This window comes from Abrus precatorius, unplaced genomic scaffold (assembly GCF_003935025.1).
Source record: "Abrus precatorius isolate BTA unplaced genomic scaffold, Abrus_2018 Scaffold1, whole genome shotgun sequence".
NCBI lineage: Eukaryota > Viridiplantae > Streptophyta > Magnoliopsida > Fabales > Fabaceae > Abrus > Abrus precatorius.
This window is the reverse complement of record NW_020874291.1, coordinates 865,135-886,629: the sequence shown is the minus strand read 5'-3', so window position 1 is coordinate 886,629 and position 21,495 is coordinate 865,135. Positions and strand designations below refer to the sequence as shown.

Here is a 21,495-nt window from a genome sequence, read left to right as displayed (position 1 = left end):
CCAATAAGTTTTATATTAACTTCAGCAATCATGTTAAAAATGGAGTTGGGAACCTCAAATAAAAGGTGTTGCCTAAAGAAGTTGTGAAATATGTAGTTAGATAATTCAACATGACTAGTGTTTATATAAAAAATAAAAAATCAATATAGTCAGTAGATTATTGAGAAACACGTAAAATTAGTGCATTTTAAAATGAAAATTTAAAGATTTGTTTCCATAAGTTGCTATTGTAGTGTGTATACTTCGTTGGAAACGGGTCTTCCCTCAAACCAAAACAGACAACCCCAAACAAGAAAATGGTTTAACCAAGTAAGCTCAAGACTGACTCACACGTTGCAAGTTTCAGGAGGAAAAATTTTTATGCTCTTCTTGATTTGAAGGTAATCAAAACTGAATCAGATTTGTTTCAATAGAAGTTTGGCTTGCACTTGGTACATGAAATGAGATGTAGAGAGAGCACTTTCATGTATTAAACAGTCAACGTTTCAATAATCGATTTGTTTTTATTTTGATCCAGATAATATTCGCAATTGGCTTGTCCAAGTATTTAACCTTAGCCACAATTAAATCATGATTGAAAAGAGTATTGATTAAATATATATTTTTATTATTATTTAATATAGTGAGTTATAAATTAATGTAAATTATAAAAATTGAAGTAAAATTTTAAATTACCAAAAGAATTATATTTAACAAAAATTAATTATAAAATATACCAATTGACACCTTATCTATGAATATTTATGTCGCAGAATCTCTAAATAATTTTATAACACACGCAGGACTACGCCAAGTTGATCGATAAATATTTGAAATCACAAACCAATATTCCCAGATAAATGAAAATGAGAATGGTAATACTACGAATTACTGTACGAGCAGGAAAATTAAAACAACGCATTTGCCAGGGACTATCTATATTAACTACTTAGAGCCTCTCCCATGGCTTAGGGTATTATATAACTGGTGCAGAAGAAAAATTAGTAAATGCATTCGCTTATGAAATTTACATTGCAGCTACTTTTAACAAGAGCCAGCAACCTACTAAGAATTTACATTTCTCACCCTCAACCCCCACACAAGCTACATATAGGGAAAAAATGGAAAGTGAAATCAAATTAGGAAAAAGAAAAATGAAAGAAGTGGAATTACAAAATCACAATCAAATCCCTATTCTCTCCTATTATGCCAGTCCAAGCTTCCCTCAATGCTTTTATATTAGATGGAAGCCAAATGTATCTGATAGTAAGATCTTGCTATAACAGCCAAAATGGGGTAAACACCTCATTTACATGTTATCACATCAATGACCCAGGTCCTCACTCCCAACACCAATGGTCGACTTGTCAATCATGCGCACATTGTACTGTTCATATACCCTTGCCCGATTCTCAGCCCACCATTGTTCTGCTTGTTTCTCACTAAACCGCTTCCGACTGCATTAACCAATGCAAAGGTCAAAACCCAAGGTATAGTATGGTTGATGTTGAAATACAGCAAAGTTATCTGAATTGCGATTCACGCTTTCTTTCCCATCACAAACTAAATCAAAGAATAAAGCATTTTGGTATGAAATTGCTTGTCAAAGGCGCAATGTTCAACAACATATGCATATCATACTCTACTTTCCAAATTTTGGAGATTAAGTTATGTAAGTTGCAGGAAAAAATGATAGTACAATACAGCATTTTATACCTGAACCGAACTCTCTTAAGATCTATTACACCTCCAGGTAGGGAGGTAAGAGTAATATATACACCGGATTCATCTTGCTCAACCCATTCAGTCTCATTACGGGACTCAGTATCCTTTATTTTGCTCCCATTTCTGCTAGTTGCATCTGATTGACTCTGTTTATTGTGACCAGCACTGCGGTTGGAGACAGTGGTGCTTGATCCATTTGAAAGTAAGTGGTTATTTGATCCAGTTGAATCTGATTCTGGGCTTATTGCTAGAATATTCAATCGATCTAAGGAAGCATTGGCGAGGTCGTTGGAACCAGGATTTGAGCCAAAGGAAGCAAGAGAGGGTGGTGACCTGACATTCCTAGCTGCTCCTACAGGCAGCCGCTCAGCCATGTCCTTCAACTATTCAGCAAGAAACAAAATGTAAAGATTAATGAGACTAGTTCAGATATATCCAGTGCAAATCCATGAGACACAAGCTTCAAAATTAAAATTAAAAATCCACCAGTTTTGTTCAAATTGATATGGAGCCTAACAGCAAGTGTTCATATTTTCCCAAATTCAGTTAATATTATACTTAAAGTCCTAAGAGTTTAATTCATAAATTTTATTAGGATACTAAATTTAGGTTAGGTAGATAGTTATATCAAATCAATGTATAGGCTTCCGTTTTACAGATTTTCCTTATTATTGGGAGCTTCTGGCTGTAATAGGAATACTGTCTTTATAAAAGTGACTTGGCGGTTAGGGTTTCTACCTGAGCAGTAAGCGACTTTATCACTTCCTTTGCTGCTTTGCATTTGGCAGTTTCTTCGCTTGCAATTACTATTGCTTCTTTTAACTGTTTAGTTGTTCTTTCCAACTCAACTTCTTGAAGCTGGGCTTTCCGAGTCAAGTTTTCCACCTAAAGGGGAATAAAAAATTCATCAGGCACACACTACAAATAGATAGCCAGGAGACTTCATCAAGTTGTGGTTTAGAAAAAATAAATGGATGGGAGAAGAAATAAATTACATCCAGCCTATGCAAATGAGTTAATCCTCTTATGTGGTTTAGAAAATATAGATATCAGACGTCCTGTACACCAAATGGTCAAACAGTTGTTTACGGAAGGAATGCTTGACAAGTGATTAGAAGCTCTATAAAATTTATTAATTGAATCTTGCAAAAAAGAATTAAAGAAAAATGTGTGCTGTTAATTTCTGTATCAACTCAAACCTGACTAAAACCAAGGAATAAAAATTTGGTATCACGAAGTATGAGCACATTTGGTTACAGAATCATCTTTCTTCTGGCCAAAGAAAAGCTTAAATTATAGAACTTGACCATCTGAAACTAGGGCTAGCAATGAGCAATAACCAAACATATAAAAGCTCAAGCTCAGCTCATTTACTAAACAAGTCAAAATTTCAGCTCAAGCTCAGCTCATGAGCCAATCTTATTGAGCTGTTGTCAAACTAAGTAAGTCTTCTGTAGTTTTGGAGCTACTTATTGCCAGACCTACCTGAAACAGTTGCATGCCACATGCACCGATCTAGCAATAACTAAAAATTAAAATTACAAGGCAACACTACATCTCTATGAGCTTGTTTGGTAGGCAGGATAAGTGAACGGAATAGGATATTTTCCTATCATATTTTTTATGTTTGTTGACCCAACATAATTTGATAAGTCTATCATGTGGCCTTATCCTATCCTTCTCTCTAGTGCAAACTTTATCATGGGGGGGAGGCCAGGACAGAAATAGATAAGATAGGATAACATAATGTATCTAGTTTGTTATTTTAATATGCATCAAATGTAAAATAAAATACAAGTTTATTCTACACTTATCCTATCCTTTCCTATTTTATCATGTCTACCAAATGGCCCTACATATACATTAGAATTTTACATTGATCTAACTTGTAAATAGCGATCCATCTCTTAACCATTAAGATCATGATACAACAAATAATGAAATGACTTCCAATTAAATACACATCTAGGTAGCAAAAATTGATGCATGATAGTAACAATCGGTATAAAACATTTCATTCTTGCTTCCACCCCCCCCCCCCCGCGCACATTGCAGCTGGGTCATTTTCTACAAACATAAACCACATTAAAAATAAAAAAAACGTTACCATTAAAAATAAAAGCAAATAGTTTGAATTCGACAAAGGGTGCCAATGCCCACATGTGTGAGCTTGTTTATATTAAAATTCTCAACAAGGGAATATTGTCTATCAATGAAAGCATAAAATAAAATACCTGCGATCTTAACTTAATAACCTCCTGACTGAGGCTATCATTGGTTCTCTTAGCATCATCCACAACTATTTTTGGGGATGTAAGTCCCCCCAGCGTCGGGGTTGGAGTAGTTGAGCGAGGTGGACTAGGTCGTCTAGATACTGGGGATGTTGCCCGGGAAACAATTCTAGATCCAGGAACAGAAGCTGAAAAGAACTTCTTTGACGATCCAAAAACAGGATTAAAAGATTTAGAAATATTCATAGCTCCCCATTGTGAACCTCCATTTGGAACAGGTGAGACACGGCTACTGTTGAATTCCAATTTTTTGTTTTTCTTTGAAGATTTGCTGTCAACTTGTTTCAAGGATTCCATTGAAGAAAACCTGGCAAGTTGATTATGAGATCTGGAATCCAATTTATCATCCTTACCGATAAATTCAAGTGACCCCTGATTAACACTTCCTCTTCTGCTCATAGAAGACTGGGAAGAAGAATCAGTTTCTGTACTTTTCCTTATTCTATTAAAACAATTATCACAGACACGATAAGGTTTGTTGGGATTTGGTGCCATTGAAGCCTTGACAGATTTCTTACTGCTGCATGAATGACAAAAAACAAGTCCACAATTGTAACAATTGTGGCGTTTCCTTTTGAAATTAAATGGCAGACGGCAGCCAGAACACATGGACTGGTCAACACCAGATACCCCCTTATGAAGGCATATGGCTGCAGTGAAATTTGTACCACAAGCTATACTTTTGACTTGTTTGTCTTTCAGAGCTTCTACTAAGGTTGGGGAGTTTCTATCATCAGAATCCCCATGGCCTAAACGACCATTTGCACCTTTCCCCCAAGTATAAACTTCAGTCCTTGAAGTTAAAACCGCAACATGATATGCACCACTAGCTATTTCCTCCACAAAACTCTTTGAAAGCTTTCCTTCAACACGAGTTGGTAGCTTCCCATCAGCTTGAGGATCTCCTAACTGGCCATATACACAACTGCCCATGGTATAGACATGGCCTGATCTAGAAAGTGCAACAGTCATACTATGACCACAAGCAACTTGACAGAAATTAGGTTCAACAAGAGCCACAACACAGGTTGGAACAAGTTTTGATTCCTTGTCACCATGCCCAAGTCGACCTTTGTCCCCATCACCCCATGTGAACAGCTTCCCAGAAGAGCAGTTGCTGGAACTTGAATTTCCAACCATGACCTCCACAACTGCAGCAGTATGCCAGACACCACAAGCAGCCTGTACAGTACGAAGGCCCTTCAGGGACTCTATTTCCCTTGGCAATGAAACACTTTTTCGGTCTCCATGACCTAAAACACCAAATGTACCATCACCAAAAGTAAATAATTGCCCAGAAGAGGTTACAACAGCAGTGTGCCAAGGACCACAAGAAATAGATGAAACATGTATGCCCTCCAAAGGACCATTTACTCTTTTTGGGACCCAGTGGCTCACCTGATTTCCATGCCCCAGAAGACCATAATTGTAGGTGCCATCACCCCATGTATAAAGATCACCAGAAAGTGTCACAGCACATGTATGATACTCCCCACAAGCTACAAGTTCAATATTTGTATTACTTAGAGATTCAATAAGCTTCGGATGCAGAACATCAGAATCAACTCCATGCCCAAGCCTGCCTCCTGATTCTTCCCCCCAGGAGAAAATTTCACCTTGTTTGGTCACTAAGGCTGCATGTTTCCCACCGCAGGCAATATTCTGTACATCAAGAACTACTGCTGATTCCAAGGCTTTGGGCAATAAACAATCCATTTTGACACCAAAACAACTCCCAACTCGATGAGCCCCACCACCCACTACACCATCCCCTGTGCCCTCCCCCCAGATGAAGACATCCCCCAAGGCATCACTGTCATCATGACCAGAACCTTGGCTAGATGAACTAACAGCACTTGAAAGACTAACTCTAAAAGCATCCATAGGCATTGCCTTCATTTGACCATGCATGCTATCTGATCCTCCTGATGACACAGAGTGGACTGAACCACTGGCAGAATCTGGAGGGAAGAAACCCTTTGGAGGAAGAGGATAGTAAATCACATCTGAAAATGCTTTATCCAAAGCATTCTTAGGGGGGCTCTCATATGGGCTATGAAGGCGAAGGTGATCCCCACTATCCTGAATTTGGAAAATGAAAATCCTCTTAAAAAACATCTTCAACTGAAATATAATCAAACAGGGAGAAAATTAAAGGACACATAATGATATATTAATACCTTTTGCATGCTGTCATTACTACCAAATGGAGAATTTAAGGGAGAACTTCTTCTAGTGTATGTTCGAGGACTATTAGCTTCAGATGGAATACCCTCACTTCTTGATTCTGTTCTCCACTTCCGATGATGGCTGCGTGAAATTAATGCTTTCAATCCACTGAACCAAACCTCAGCTTCATCTTTATCCTTACAAATCTAGTAGAAAATAATCGAATAACAAGTTATATGAAGCTTCTATAAAAAAATACCTCAATAATTCTTATGATACTGCAATCAAAGCAACAGGCCAAGCACAATCCCCAAAAAGTGGGGAAATGACCCATAAGAACATCTTGGGGGGCGGGGGGGTGGAATCCATTTAAAGATTGTGATTTTACAATATTTGATTACCTAAGCATCAGCTCAATTTAACAAATAATCTAATCAGTAAACCACAAATCTACCACATTTCTGCCACAGTCCCTTTTACAAATTCATGGTTAACTGTCGGTAGTTATTACCTAAATTAATTGATACCTAGTTAATCAAACAATGGTTACCCAAGATTTGAAATGACAAGTTTTTTCCTACGCCATCTCCATGGGTTTCAGAAAGAGGGGGGAAAGGGAGAGGAATAAAGAAATTTATACCAAGTCAAGTGATCTATCATTGTAGATGAGAGAAAATGACTGGTATTCCTTCTCAGGTCGTGGATATCTTTGAAAGATAGGCTGAAAAAATAGGTGTAATGTTTAATCAGTCATAATAGAGATAGATAAGAGAACTTTATCACTTGAGATGAACTCAATGCAGATGCTCAAAGTCAAGAAGAAACTTTGAATATATTTAAAATTATTCAATAAACCCATGCTCATGCTCACCAGAACATGACTGTGTAGTGTATTTTTACATAAATGACAACTTATTAGAAAAGACACACAAAAGTACATCAGCATGCATATAATAGAAGATGGACAGTGAATGACAACCAATATTTATATATCTGTCAGATCACAAGGGTGCATACATAAAATGCAAATTTTATTAATTGTACAAATTACACAACTGTCTTGCAACAATTAATTATTTCATTAAGAAATGATATTGTTGGCTAAATCTGAAGCAGTAAAATGGTAGCAATGATTTCCTGGTCATCTTAAAATACTTACCGTGCGTTGTCCAGATATAATCCTAGAAACATTAGTTAGTTTAAGGCGTTTCTCTTCTTTCCCTGAGAACCATATCAAAACAGATTCATCCTGAAAGCAATAGAAAAGTCAATTATTTCAACTTTTGAGAACCCAAGAATTGTTGGGAGAGAAAAATTTAAAAACTGGAATGCATGGAAACTTTCATGAACCAACTATCCTAAAAACTTAAGCTACTAGGTGAAGACAAATGAATAATTTTAGATCTCCAACATGCTCTCCCATGCAAGACACTTTGAAGGTAATGCAAAATAAACAATGAGCAATATTATAGCAATAACAAAACAAGCATAAGGGTTGAAAGCAATGAAATGGAAGCTAGCTGACTCTAAATAGCACACAACCACAGCATGCAGCAGATCTTGATAATATGGTCAGAAAGGTAAACAACAGATTTGCTTAACTGCAAATTTATACTCTAGTTATGCGGATCAGATTTCTACCTTTAACAAGACATGACTTAAGTTTTTGGTCAGGCACAGCATCCATTTTTAACATTTGCATGAAGGGTGTCCAACACACATCCAATCATTCTCATGACTGAGAAGAGTCTTTCCCCCATCTTCCAAAATGATATTTTTGTGATGAAAACTATATTTTTTCAATTAAATAGTCAAGGCTCCACATTTTATAAAAACAATATCAAATTTTAACATTTTCAATTTGTTGCTTAAAAATTAAAATTCATGTGGAAATCAGGCATAGCAACCATGATTTTTTCATCATGTTTTATGATGTTCCAGCAAACATTTTAGAAACCTACAGAGACAGCAAAATGGGTCGGCCCAACTAGACTGGCTCAAGTATACCCATTAAAATGTAGGCTTGGCCCCACTAAATTCAAGACCCAAATAAATTTGGGCTTTTTATGCCCAACCTGAGAAAGCCCACATAAAAAATAGGTTCATTGCAGGTTTTCCCACTAAATTATTATTATTATTATTAGTGTATTTTTATTATAAATTATAATTACATGGCCTGGCACACATAAGTGTGTGGCATGTATTAGGCGAGCTTGACTGCCATTTTAAAAGCATGAATAACTCTGGACTTCTTTAACTCAACCCACATAAGCTCGCTACCTGCATCAGGGCAGGTAACCTAACTTGACAGCTAATCTCATGCTAATCGAACTGCAGTAAAGCCAATGATAGTTCTGTCTGTAGTTTTTAAGACTTTTTGAGTATTCACTTATGATACCTCTTCTTTTTCACAATATGATTTGTTGGATGAATACATTTTTGCCCCTCTTCCACAGATTACTAACACTTCATCTGTCAGGCCCCCTGCTATATTTCTTTGATTTCTGGCTTTTCACAAAATTTTGTTACCTCTACTTATAGAATAAAACAAAAAAAAAATACAGAATTAAAAGGAAAAAGAGACTGAGGCTCTAAGTATGGTTTTAAAAATAATATTGGGGAAAATTAATGATAATCACATATCTTAGGAAGAAAGGAGAGAGGTACAATTTTTCAAAAATTAATTTAAATATAGAGAAAAAGGAGCAGAAAACTCACATTGGAAAGCCGAAAGGGACAAAACTTGGGCTTCCCTCTTCTTCCATACTTGAGCAAGTGAGCCCCTTTCTTTAAAGCAGTAATAGCCTGTAGTTAAAGACCAATAAAGAACCTCAGTTTAGTCAGCACATGTGGCAAGCACCAAAGCTATCCTGCCTGAAGTTTCAAAACTCCACAACACACTACAATAGATTGCATGCAAATCAACTTTGATGAAAATTGAAAAGAAAATTATATAACATAATTACCGCAATGAGATCACTATCCAACACCCTTTCCTATTTAGAAAACAGGAAATTCAAGCAAACAAATTCACAGACCCATTCATTTCTGCAGTATCCTGATTTCTACGAGCAAGGATTCAAGCAAACAGGAAATTCAAGAAGATGCAGTTGCTCTCAGCCTTAGCTATAGCCAAAATATCAGTATTAGTACTTAAAGAGCCCCGAGTTAATGTCATGGACAACATCATCATCTATAGTGTTCAAGCTCATCAAGACATAAATAACAAGACAGTTTAGATACAACCACCAAAGCCTTTTACCACTATGGGGCTCAATAAATGAATCAAATGATGTCATTGCATAATGTATAAAACTAATTCTACAACCTTTTAATTGTTTCCTTTAGAATCTTTCATGGTCTACCCTGACCCTAGTTATTAGGCTACCCTTCATCTCATCAACTCCTCTAATAGGAGCCTCTGTTAATCTTCTTCTCACATGTCCAAAGAAGCTTAGGCACAATTCTACCAATCTTTACTCAATAGATGGCACTCCAGTTTTCCCTCCAATAAATTCATTCTGTGTAAAAATAATCAGATAAACTACTAAAATTTTAGCAAGCAATTTACTGGTCCAGTGCTCTCCTTCAACTTGTGAATAAATGTAACATAAGTAAAACTACCTACTTCTAGTTTATTCACCTTTATGGAGAGGTAGCATTATCCTCTTTACTGGTCAGACCAAAATGACTCTTTTCTTTCAAATTAGCCAAAGAGGAAAAGAAACATGATACGTGAACCATTTTAAACTTTCAGTCTGTAGTTGGATGCTGCTTTAAGAAGCAAAAGAGTGAAAAGACATCAAGGAGCTCAGTTTAGATAAATTTATTAGTAAGTACCAACAAGAGAATAAAATACAGAGGTAACTGAATCATACTTCTCTTATAAGTTAAAATTAACCTATGCACCTCACCTTTTTCAAAAGCCCTCTCATTTAAGTTCTCCAAAAGCTGAGGTACATAACTTGATTTAAACTTTAGGAAAAAGTTTGATTCATTTTACCATCTTTTTTTATATAAAAACTTATTAATAAATTTATCCAAACTAAGCCTTACTAAAACATCACCCTGTTGTTCATACTCCCGACAATCAACAATGTTAACTGTGAAATGAAGCATGACAAGGCCACCCCCCAAAACACTGAAACAGCATTATGGATCACAAAGTGCCCGCTACATTTAAGATAGCAGCTGCAACCCAAAAAAAAAAATTGAAAATTTGTAAAGCACACCAAATTGATAATCTTATTAGTTGTTAAATATAAGTAATATGTAATTATAAAAATAAGATAAGTTTATCTGTGCATTTATTTTAATTAAGCAACTGAATATTCTGTAATTATTGTTATTATCAATATAAATATATACTCTGTTGTGTACTTGAAACACACGGATTCATCCAGGTTATCACCATTTTCAAACAAAAGATCTTGATAGATTCCATACTTCTTAGAAAATGGGGTGACACAATTTAAGACTGACATTGTGATTTATCACAAGAAATACGCATTGGATATTTTAGAGGAAGCGAGATTGATGGGTGTCAAGCCTATAATAGATCCTAATTCCAAACTTTTGCCAAGCAAGAAAATGTCTTTTCTAATCTAGGGAAGTATAGGAGGCTTTTTAAAAAGCAAAAAAATCGCACCATAACTCGTCCAAATATCTCTTTTGCAATCAGCGTAATAAGTCAATTTATTAACTTCTCTTGTGAAGGATATTGAGATGCAATATTTGCATTCTAAAAGACATCAAAGGAGCTCTAGCAAAAAGGACTACTGCATAAAGATAAAGATCACACTCAAATTGTGGGTTACTCTAATGTAGATTCAGCAGGCTCCCCTACCAATAAGAGATCCACTTCTAGCTATTGTTTTCTTATTGATGGTAATTTTATTTCCTAAAGTAGTAAGAAATAAAGTATAGTTGCTCATTCAAATACAGGAGCAAAATATCAAGTCATGGCCTTAGTTACATGTGAACTTATCTAGTTGAAAAAGCTGCTCAAAGAATTGAGATTTTGAAAGATTATAAAGATGACAATTATTTGGAATAATCAGGAAACTCTACATATTGTCTCAAATCCAGTGTTTTATGAAAGAACAAAGCATATTGAGATAGATTGTCACTTCATTATAAAGAAAATATTATCTGGAGGCATCACCACTAGCTTTGTTACTTCAAATGATCAACTAACAAATGACTCACCAAATCATTGAAAGGTTCTTGTATTAGTTATATATGTGACAAACTTAATACATATGACCTATTTGCTCTAGCTTGAGGGGAAATGTTAAATAATATGTAATTATAGTAGTAATGCAAGTTTATTTTTGTAATTATGTTAATTAGGTAACTGAATATTCTGTAATTATTACTTTTATCAATATAAATATATGTTACATTATGTAATTGAAATACATGGATTTATCCCTATGTTCTTCCACTTTTCTCTCTTTCAACAGTTATAAATTATATACATTAAAATGAAAAAGAAAAACACGAAGTGCAATTCAAAATCTCAAGGACTCCCAACTCTTCGTTTCTTCTGATTATATGTCATTTGTGTACATTAATGTTTACATACATTTCATATAAAAAAAAATTACACCACAGAACATATATATAAATAGCAACTCGGTAGTTTTATATCATAAGCATTACTACTAATGGTAGCCAAAATCTCCATTCAATGAACCAAACGCCAATTCTTTATCCTCTCCTACTATTAACAATTACCGAGAATAAAGTAACAAGCATAATAAATAGCAAAGAATTTCTATATTGTAAGATGCTGTAGAACACATGTAATCAGTTCAGCATCAAACCCATCCCTAGAAAAGGCCAAAAAGAAACCAAAAAACTCAGCAGATGTGACGATACACTCTTAGCTGGCAGTTCAAGCAAATTAATTAACCAAACATATAGTTACCAGACTTCCAGTATAGTACCAAGTAACCATTCATTACATTTATTGACATTTATATTTTAAACAGTAAATAATAAAAACCCTATTAAATACTAACAACAGTAAATAAATATTTAACAATTCAATTTGAATATAGTAGTCATGAATGAACTAACCAATATACCTGTTCAATGTCTCTTTCCACGGGACCAGTTCTATTAAGATCCGAAGTCGTCATCATCGTATCAGCGCGTGACATCACTCGATACAAGAAGAAAATTCGCCTCTCCGAAGAAACTATTCCCCAAATCCAAACTCCAATTTTACACTCACTCACCCATTCTCATGCCCGAACCCTTCCATTCACCCAGGAACCCTCCCAAACCCTCACTAAACCCCGAATTGGCACATTCCAACGCGTCAAATTCTTCACACGCGCTCAATTTCAAAACCTCCACCATGATAATCGAACTCCAATGCGAACAATCACAGAAACTTCACCGTCGTCGTCGTCACCACACCGGAAGCATCTCAATGCTTCACGGCAACAGCTCCGGCGAGCTCCGGCGCCGATCAGCACTGGAAGAAACTTCTAGGTCACACTGGAATGACACGATCGTGCAAATAATGGAACACTCCACGGATTCCGACGATAGAGGGATCGCTAAACTCCGGAAAGTGCAGCGGAGAAGAAAATTGAACCGACAAAGTGCGGGAAAATCGGAATGAGAAAATCTACGAGGAAACTGTGATCTGATTGTGAAGTTGCAGAAGAGAGAGAAAGCGCGTTAGAGAGAGAAAGTGTTTTACAGAGAGAGAGTGTGTGTTGTGTGGGAGAAGAGAGGAAAATAAAAGCATAAAAAAATTTCAGTGTTGTGTTGTCGCTGTGGCTGAGAAGTGTGAGTGTGAGAAAAAGAACTGAAAAAATAAAGAAAGGAAAAGAAAATAAGCGAAAGGGAAAGGAAATAATAAAAGTGAAGAAGTGGAAAAGATTGCCCATGATGTTAGACAATATTTCGAGTTTGCCACTACGCTTTTTGTTTGATTCGGTAATTTTCGCGTTTGGTTGACGAGAAAATCGAGAGCGAGTTGAAACGAAAAGCCACGAATTGACTATACTAATTTTGAAAGAAATGGGGAGGCTCCCCGTCGTTGAGTCAATGCTTTGAGTATTATTTTAATCAACTTATACTTTTTTTAACATAAAATAAAAAGATCAAATATATATACTAATTTTCATTTCTATAATGTTATATAAATTAACAAAAATTATGTAAAATTAAAAATGAGATAAATATTAAATTATAAATTGTTAATTGTTAAATAAAATTTTATGATTTATTTTGAAATAAAATGAATAAAATACTTTTTTATTTCATCTTTGTTTTTCATCAAATATTTATACAAGCTAACGCTATTATATAAGATCATTGTAATGCATTTCACTAAATTGACATTATTTAATAAGAGTTATGAAAATTTTAGTAGATAATGAAAAAAAATTTCAAAATGTGCAGATGGGATTATTAACATTTTTTTATCATAAATATCAATACAACATGTTAATGCAATTTATATTACTATAATTACACATTTGGTATTAAACTTATTATTTAATAAAATTTATTTAATAATAATGTTAAGCTGAAGTTTTATTAGTCAATTCAATATTTAATTCAAAGAAATTAATAATAAAGATTAATTTTTTACTTGCCTAATTTGTTGAGAAAAATTTCCTAAAAAATTTCAGGACAAGTCTAAATATAAATTTTTTAAAGATTAAAAACTTATTTAAGTAAAAAAAATAGAGAATGATAAATATAATATAAATGATTAAATAAATAAATAGATGGATAATAAGAAAGAAAAAGGAATAGAATTTTTTTAACACAACCATAACAAAACAAAAGAAGAAAGTTAAGCTGAGTTTCTCTTCTTTTTTCAAAATTTCACAAACAAATCAAATAATTTATCAAACAACTTTTGATTAATGAAATAAATAATATATTATAAAGTTTGATGAATTTTTGTAAATATATTTTAAAATAGATAAAGCTCTTCAATTCAAAATATCCTTCACAATAAAGAAATAAATAAAGAGATAGGTAAAGAAAAGTTTCTTGATTTACCTCATAAGATTAGAGTTATTTCTAATCTTTAATAACATATCAATAATTTTACTATCAATACTTTAATTAAATATAAAAGTATATTACACTATAAGTGTTGTTGCATAACTTTTTTAACTTCAATAACCTAAATTTATACTAAATTCAAATTTTTTATTTAACTTATATTTAATGAATTATAATTTATTATTTCAGTGGTCATTAGATTTAAATGAAATAAAAGATTCAGATTAGATGTAAGAGTTTTTAAACTTACATTGGTATAAAAAAATCATTCCTCGTATATATATATATATAACACAATATTTTTTTTATTTTTTTAAAGTTTTTATTTTATTTCTTTAAAATATGTAATTTTTTAAGTGTTAACGTTTTATTTAAAATAAAATCTGAGTACAAAAATTAAAAAAAGTAATTAAAATGTATAATAATAAAAAAACTACTTTTATCTTAACTTACAAGGAATTTTTTTTTCATTCTACCAAGTATATCTCAATTTCAAATCAAGTTTCAAGCTTGTCTGATAGTCCTTTATAGTGTGTACTCGGTAGGTGAAACAATTGATGTCTTAAGAGTACAATTAACTTATAAAACCATCACTATATTTTATTTATCAGACAAATAGTTACTTGTATCTTTTTTCATAATATTATGTATATATTGAGCATTTAGCCAACTTGTTGATAACCAGCATGAAATCTAAATTTTAATCTTTTATCATACATCAAAATTTTGAAGTGTCAACTGTCTTAACTCTAATAATTTTAAAAAGAATGATGTTTATATTAAAGATTATTTAACATTAAAATAAGCTAAAATAGAAATGAATGTAACAAAACTAAAAGAGAGGAAAATTAATATAATAAAAATTAAATCTTATAATATAACATTTTATTTATTTTTTTATTTTTATATTATATTAAATATTATTTAATATTAAATAAAATAAAAATAAAAAATTACTGCACACTTCTCTCCCTAATACTTCTCTCTACAAAGAGAAAACAATTTTTGGTGGGACCCATCAAATGCAATATCTTTTCTCTTACTTTTTTGTTGTACAATCTAAATGGGAAATAGCTGTATATTTATCAGCATTCTCTTTCTAACTTTATTAATCTAAACGAACTATTAGTGTTATGGGATATATTATGTAAAATTGTTTCAACATAAACACCAACTGTTTGATATAATGACTGTGCCAAAAGTTTTCTAATTTAATTGTTATGATATATGCTAGTTGAAAACCTGCATATTGATTCATTAAATGTACCCTAGAAAATGGAGTTTGCTTATAAATGGCATGCTTATAATTAGTGCTTTTGGTTTGTCAACATCATCAACATTATGTTGCTTGTGATGTCCAAACAGTAAGGTAATAAATTTTGGTTTCTTTGCATTTGAATGAGCACATGGCATGCTTACGAGTGGTTAAGTTGTGCATTGATTTTGCTTCTTGTCATGAAAATCTTCTAATCTAAATGAACATATTGGAATGCAGAGAGTTGTTATGCAGGTTGTCTCACTAAGTTGTTTTATTATTAAATGGAAAGATGAAAATGCAAAATAATAATGAATAGAAAATAAAAGAAAAAGGTCAATTCACTAATGCTCTTTGTTATCGCCAAGGTGGCGTTTGTCCTCAAGTTGAATTTGAACATAAATTTAATGAATCATGGGCTTTGGAATCACCAAGTCTTGTTTGTGCTATTTTGTTGGTTATTGTAGACTTATCTTTCATTTTGATGGATTTTAGTTAACAAGAATAAGTTGGAATCTTAAATAAATTCAAAGTCACTCTAATGTTGGAAAACCTAGTCTTGCCCTTTATGTTTATTTGCATGAATTAAAATTTCAAGTATTTGACATACAAATACAGGCAGTTAGAGTACTAATTTTGGAGTAAGTTAGGAATTTATTTTCTTATAATAAATTTAAAAGAAGAAGCTGGGGATTATTTATTAAAGAATTATCTAAAAATATTAATTGAGTATACTAATCAATTGGTTGTTCTAATTTAACCTATTTAGCCTTTGATTTTAAATTTCAGCATTAGTTAATGTAATTATATTAAATACTCACATAAAAAGTTTTGTTAGACATAACTATCTTGCCCGATTCAAATATGATTATTTTTAATAAAAAAATATATATAATTTAAAAAAATTGTCTAAAAAAATTAGGTCATGTTTTTTATATTCACAAAAAAATTGTGAAATAAATAAATAAAATTATGAATTTGTAAGATTGTGAGACATGTAAAAAGAGAGAAGAGAATATATATATATATATATATATATATATATATATATATATTAATGGTATGATGATAAACGAATGAGTTTATTATAATTTGATAAATGAATGATATGCACTATGCCAGAAATGAGATTTTAGAGTGTTAATACCGCTCTCTAATGTATACTTAAGTATGTTTTATAAATTTCTTCATTTTGCTAACAAAGTTAGTCTCTTTTACATCTAAGTTCTCTTCATCTTTTTCGTCTTCTTCATTTTTTATGCTCTAATAAAGTTAGTCTCTTTTACGTCTGTAGATTTTCTTTGAGTTAACAATGTTGATATCTTTCTCATTTGTTGTTACTTTTCTTATAATTCTCTCTATTCTTTTTTTTTCTTTATTAACCATGAACTATCCTAATAGTGTTGCAGATGTAGACTATTTGATTAATATAATATACAAACTCAAGTTTTAATTTTGATCTGTGATAAAAATATAGAAATTTTTAAATGTAACAATAAATTAATTTTGGTTTGAAATATAAAACTCATAAAAAAAGAAATTTCAAATTTCATATTTGCAATTTATACTTATACTTTAGAGAACTGCTCTCTAAGTGATATCCACCTTATGAGAGCAATTCCTCTAATATTAATATTTGAGAGCAGTTATTTAACCACTCTTTTATATACAATACATTAGATAGCGCAAGATTTTAGAGCAGTTTTAAACGTTCTCTAAATTAAAACAGAACTGCTTTCACATCTCTTTTCTGGCATAGTGATGGAAAATGATCAAAATATTTTTGTTGTTTTTCATGTTAGTGTTGTGTTTATTTCTCTAATTTTGAGTAAAAGATTAGTTAAAATATTTAATAGATTTATTCATAGAGATTTTGAATTAAAAAAAATAAACTTTTGAAAAATTTAGATAAAACAAGTAATAAAAGGACTTGATTATATTAATTTGAAATTTTGATGATAACAGTTTACCCTGAGTTCAATATTTGATAATAATGTGTGAATTGAATATAAGATAAGCAGGTTAAAATATTTGATAAATATTTTATTTAATATATAATTTAATTATGCGTCAGTTAATCATCACGATGTCCAAAATTAAAGTAGGATGAGACATAAGAAAATGTCAAAATAAGATGGATTAGCTAAGTAACTTGAACCCAATAATCATATGGTGCTTTCAATAAAGATTTAAGTTTAAATAATTTATTAGTCTCTATTTTTTGAATCTTTGTCTATTATTTTTAGGTTTTAATTTATTTCTAGTTCTTTTATATTTTATAGTCTATCTATTTTATTACATTCTATACAACATTAAACGACCTTAAAAAGATTAAAAAAAATAAAAGCAAAAGGTAAAAAAAAAACTACAAACAATAGTTAGAGACTATAAAAATATGGACTAATAACACAAATAAAGGATGAAAATAATAATTAAAAAAAGAACTTAAAACTAAAACTAATAATTTATACTAATTCTTGTAAGTACAATTATTTATAACAAGAAATCACCTCCAACCAAACATAATCATGCAAGGAAAAACCTTAATAGACCATAAGGTTTAATTTAATGTTGTATTATATATAGACAAGAAGCATAAGAACCAATTGAAAAGTCAATGGGATCTTATCATAACCATCACAATGGCTTGACCCATCTTCTTATTATTTGTTTAATTAAATGCTTGGGTTGCTTTCACCCTTATTTGGTGAGGTTGTTGTTTTGAGATAAAGACTAATAACAAGTAAGAAAAAATGCACATAAATAAGCAAAGTGAAGTGAGTGACTTAAAAGGTGTGGCAATAAGGACATGAAAAACCTATTGATGTAGCATGAACGATCTACATCACCAACATTAATTGGCTGTTTAGAATCTAAGTTGAAGATCCATGTGCATCACCATTCTTGGTTGGAGTTCTCAAGAGACCATGGCATTGTCTTTTCCAACCCCTTGTTGCTGATTGAGACCATCCCCACTTGCCATTGTTCCTATGCTTTGTTTAGATTTATAGTTCTACTCTCACATAAGTTTTCTTATATCAATTTTTGGAAGTTAGATTCAAATATACGTTTGATTTTATTAGTGATACTTATATTACATGAATTTTATAGCATAAATTGTCATTTTAACATAAAAAATATTAGTGTGAAATTGGTAATAGTAACTTTATAAATTGTAACTTATTTAGTTGATCTAAAAGTAATACAGATCAAAGCATAATAATTTAAAAATATATAAAATAAGATATATAATTTGATTTAAAAAAATAATTATAAAATGTATTATTAAAACTATAAAAAAAAATATAATGAGAGTAGCATATTCTCTAATATACTATTTGTCATATACCCCTCTCTGTTATCAAAATTTTAAGATTATATTAAGTACTTTTTTTTTATTATGTATTATTTATAATTAAATTAAAATTTGATTTTTATAACTTTTTAAAATTACCAACTATAATATATATTTATTATTAATAACTGTAATATTTACTTTTAAAAATTTATAAAATTAAAAAAATATTTATACAATATATTTTAAATTATTTAATTTAATAGCATATAAAAAACTAGTTTCTAAATAAGCATGTATATAACGATAAAATTTGTAGGATTCATTTAGCAAAATTTTTGAGTCACACTATTAGAAAGAAGTGTTTCTTAAATTATAATATTAAATAGTAATATATCATGACAGGTCTTATATAATAATTATTAAATAAAAAATTAATAAACACAGAAGAATATCAATTGCTCTAAAGCCCCAGAGTCACCAAGATATTCAGTGTCGGGTGCTGATGTGAAAATGAGGGAGAGGATGAAAGGCTATAAGACACCATGCACATGATGTAAAAGCCTTTACCCAAACCCTTTGTTTCCATGTATCAGTTATATTGCTTTCATGCATGAAAATGAGGGAAGATGATCGGTGCATGCATGTGTGACATTAATTAGATGTTAAACAAATGAATTGAAACTCACAATATTTTAAATAACAAAAAAATTCAAATAAAAAATTAACATTAATTTTTTTAATTCAATTGTGCTTGATTGTTAATTCACACATGGAAGGTGTAGAAGTGTGCGAAAATTATATGTGAAAAAAGCGTCTAATTATGATTGTACAGTTAAAAAAGTATAGGTATGAGGTGATAGTATTATTTTTATAATCACTCACAAATACATTGTGAAATTAATATATTAATAATTTAAAATCGGATTAAGTGTAAATGTGTAATGAATAAATTGAAAGAGAAAAATACTTAAAATTATATATAAAAAAATATGTATGACAGTGTTTAAAAGAATTTAATATTAAAAAATTTAAGAATAACATTTATCATTCTTTAAAAGAGAATATATGTTATCAAAAGAAAAAATCAAATTTAATACACAAATGGTAGATCATTAACCTATTATTAATGTTTTAAAGAACTTTTTTTTTTATTTAGTTTTCTATCTAATTTAATTTGAATTTGATCTTAGTCACGCACCTAAATGTAGTGAGTAAGTTTATTATTGAAGATTTTTTATATAAACAAAAATTCAAATTCAAGACTTTGCTTAAGTAATACCAAGCCACACTTACTACTAATGTTTTAAAGAACTTTGAGTGAGTTGGTTGATAAGTTTATATTTATAAAAAAGAATTTTTTTTTTATATACATTGAAATATAATTGAACAATATTTATAATTATTTCATATATTTTTTGAGATACTATTTTTAGAGTTAAAAAAATGGAGTATAAGAATTTTATTCAAATAGAGATTACATCAAAATAATAAAAAGATATTCAACAAAATGTTATCATTATTAATTTTTATTTAAATAAAAAAGGTTTATGAATGTAAATTGGTCTTTTTTAAATGATATTGTATCCAAAAACATGATTATAAATACGAAACTATAAAAACTTTAGCATACAATCGTTCTTATGTATCTATTCTAAAATGGGTGTCATGAACTAATTGAGAAAGTTATTGATAACCTAAAAGGTATTGATTTCATTCTCTTTAAAAAGGAATTACAACTAAGGTGATTTTGTGTAAAACTGAAAATATTAAATAAGAAAATTAATTATTTTATTTTAAAATTTTTTCAAATTGTGTGTTTAGGTCGGCATTGGTAAAGTTAAATTTGAATAACTTTATTTTACTTAATAACTATAAAGTGATATGATTTATATTTATTTTTTAAAGTAAGATTGTTGTAAAATTTGAATATATTATTATTAAACTTAATATATACAAAACTTTTAATTTATTACGTTAATATAAATATAAACTGAAAGATAAAATTAATTTTAGCAACAAATCTAAACATCAAAATTTTCTGTAGAATCTTGTTATAATGAAATAAAATGTAATTCCGTGACATTTTAAATCCGAATCCCAATATACAATGAGCTGATATAACTTGAATGACATTTTTTTAACCCAACTCGAATGACTATTAAGTAGTAATAGGATTAATTAATTATCACAAATTTTATAATTTTTTATTAATTTAAAAATTGATTTTCAACTCTTTTATTTTTCCAAAATAATACAAAATCAAATTTTGAAAATAGCCCATAAGCAAAAGAAAACTAAATTACATAAATCACATGAGTGATGCTCATCTTAACATAAAGCACTATTAATTAGGGATGGCAATGGGTAGGGTACCCCTACCCTACCCATACCCATACCTGCGTTTTAAAAAAATACCCATACTCGGTCTCATACCCGCGTGGGTATGAACATTAATCTTCGTACTCGTACCCTCTAGGTACTCGCATACCCGTCTTGTACCCATTACCCGCGCTTGTTTGAAAAAAAATTATTTATAAAGAAAAATATGTTTATATAATTTCACATAAGTAACATAATAATACAAAAATTCAATATGTAGTTGTCGAACAAGATACAAATATAGATAAAAAAACGAATATTCAAAGATCATAAATGTTAAATGTATCTTAATATAATAATTTTTTAAACTAAAATTCTTAGAAACAATAAGCAAAACTAAACACACAAGTTATTTG

General features: G+C 30.7%; 1 protein-coding gene across 2 annotated transcripts; it reads right to left on the bottom strand.

Moving 5' to 3' along the window:
• Positions 1 to 788: 788 nt before the first annotated feature.
• LOC113855590 (PH, RCC1 and FYVE domains-containing protein 1-like) lies at positions 789 to 12,949 on the bottom strand. Of its 2 annotated transcripts, none has more exons than XM_027487227.1 (9): positions 12,257 to 12,949; positions 8,883 to 8,969; positions 7,324 to 7,413; positions 6,805 to 6,885; positions 6,176 to 6,370; positions 3,939 to 6,077; positions 2,443 to 2,589; positions 1,696 to 2,087; positions 789 to 1,542 (listed from the first exon to the last, which is right to left on the bottom strand). In XM_027487227.1, exons 1-9 carry the CDS (start codon positions 12,329 to 12,331, stop codon positions 1,536 to 1,538), a joined length of 3,213 nt encoding a protein of 1,070 aa, XP_027343028.1. In that variant the 5' UTR covers positions 12,332 to 12,949; the 3' UTR covers positions 789 to 1,535. The 2 variants fall into 2 exon arrangements, with proteins under 2 accessions (XP_027343028.1, XP_027343025.1); XM_027487224.1 differs by having other exon boundaries at positions 888 to 1,436.
• Positions 12,950 to 21,495: the final 8,546 nt, after the last annotated feature.

Excerpts from the sequence above, each read along its gene's own strand:
- LOC113855590 (XM_027487224.1), bottom strand. The coding sequence starts at position 12,331 with ATGTCACGCGCTGATACGATGATGACGACTTCGGATCTTAATAGAACT. Across the intron at positions 8,970-12,256 it reads TGGAAAGAGACATTGAACAG|GCTATTACTGCTTTAAAGAA; the intron begins GTATATTGGTTA and ends CTTTAACTACAG. Across the intron at positions 7,414-8,882 it reads GTCCCTTTCGGCTTTCCAAT|GATGAATCTGTTTTGATATG; the intron begins GTGAGTTTTCTG and ends TATTGCTTTCAG.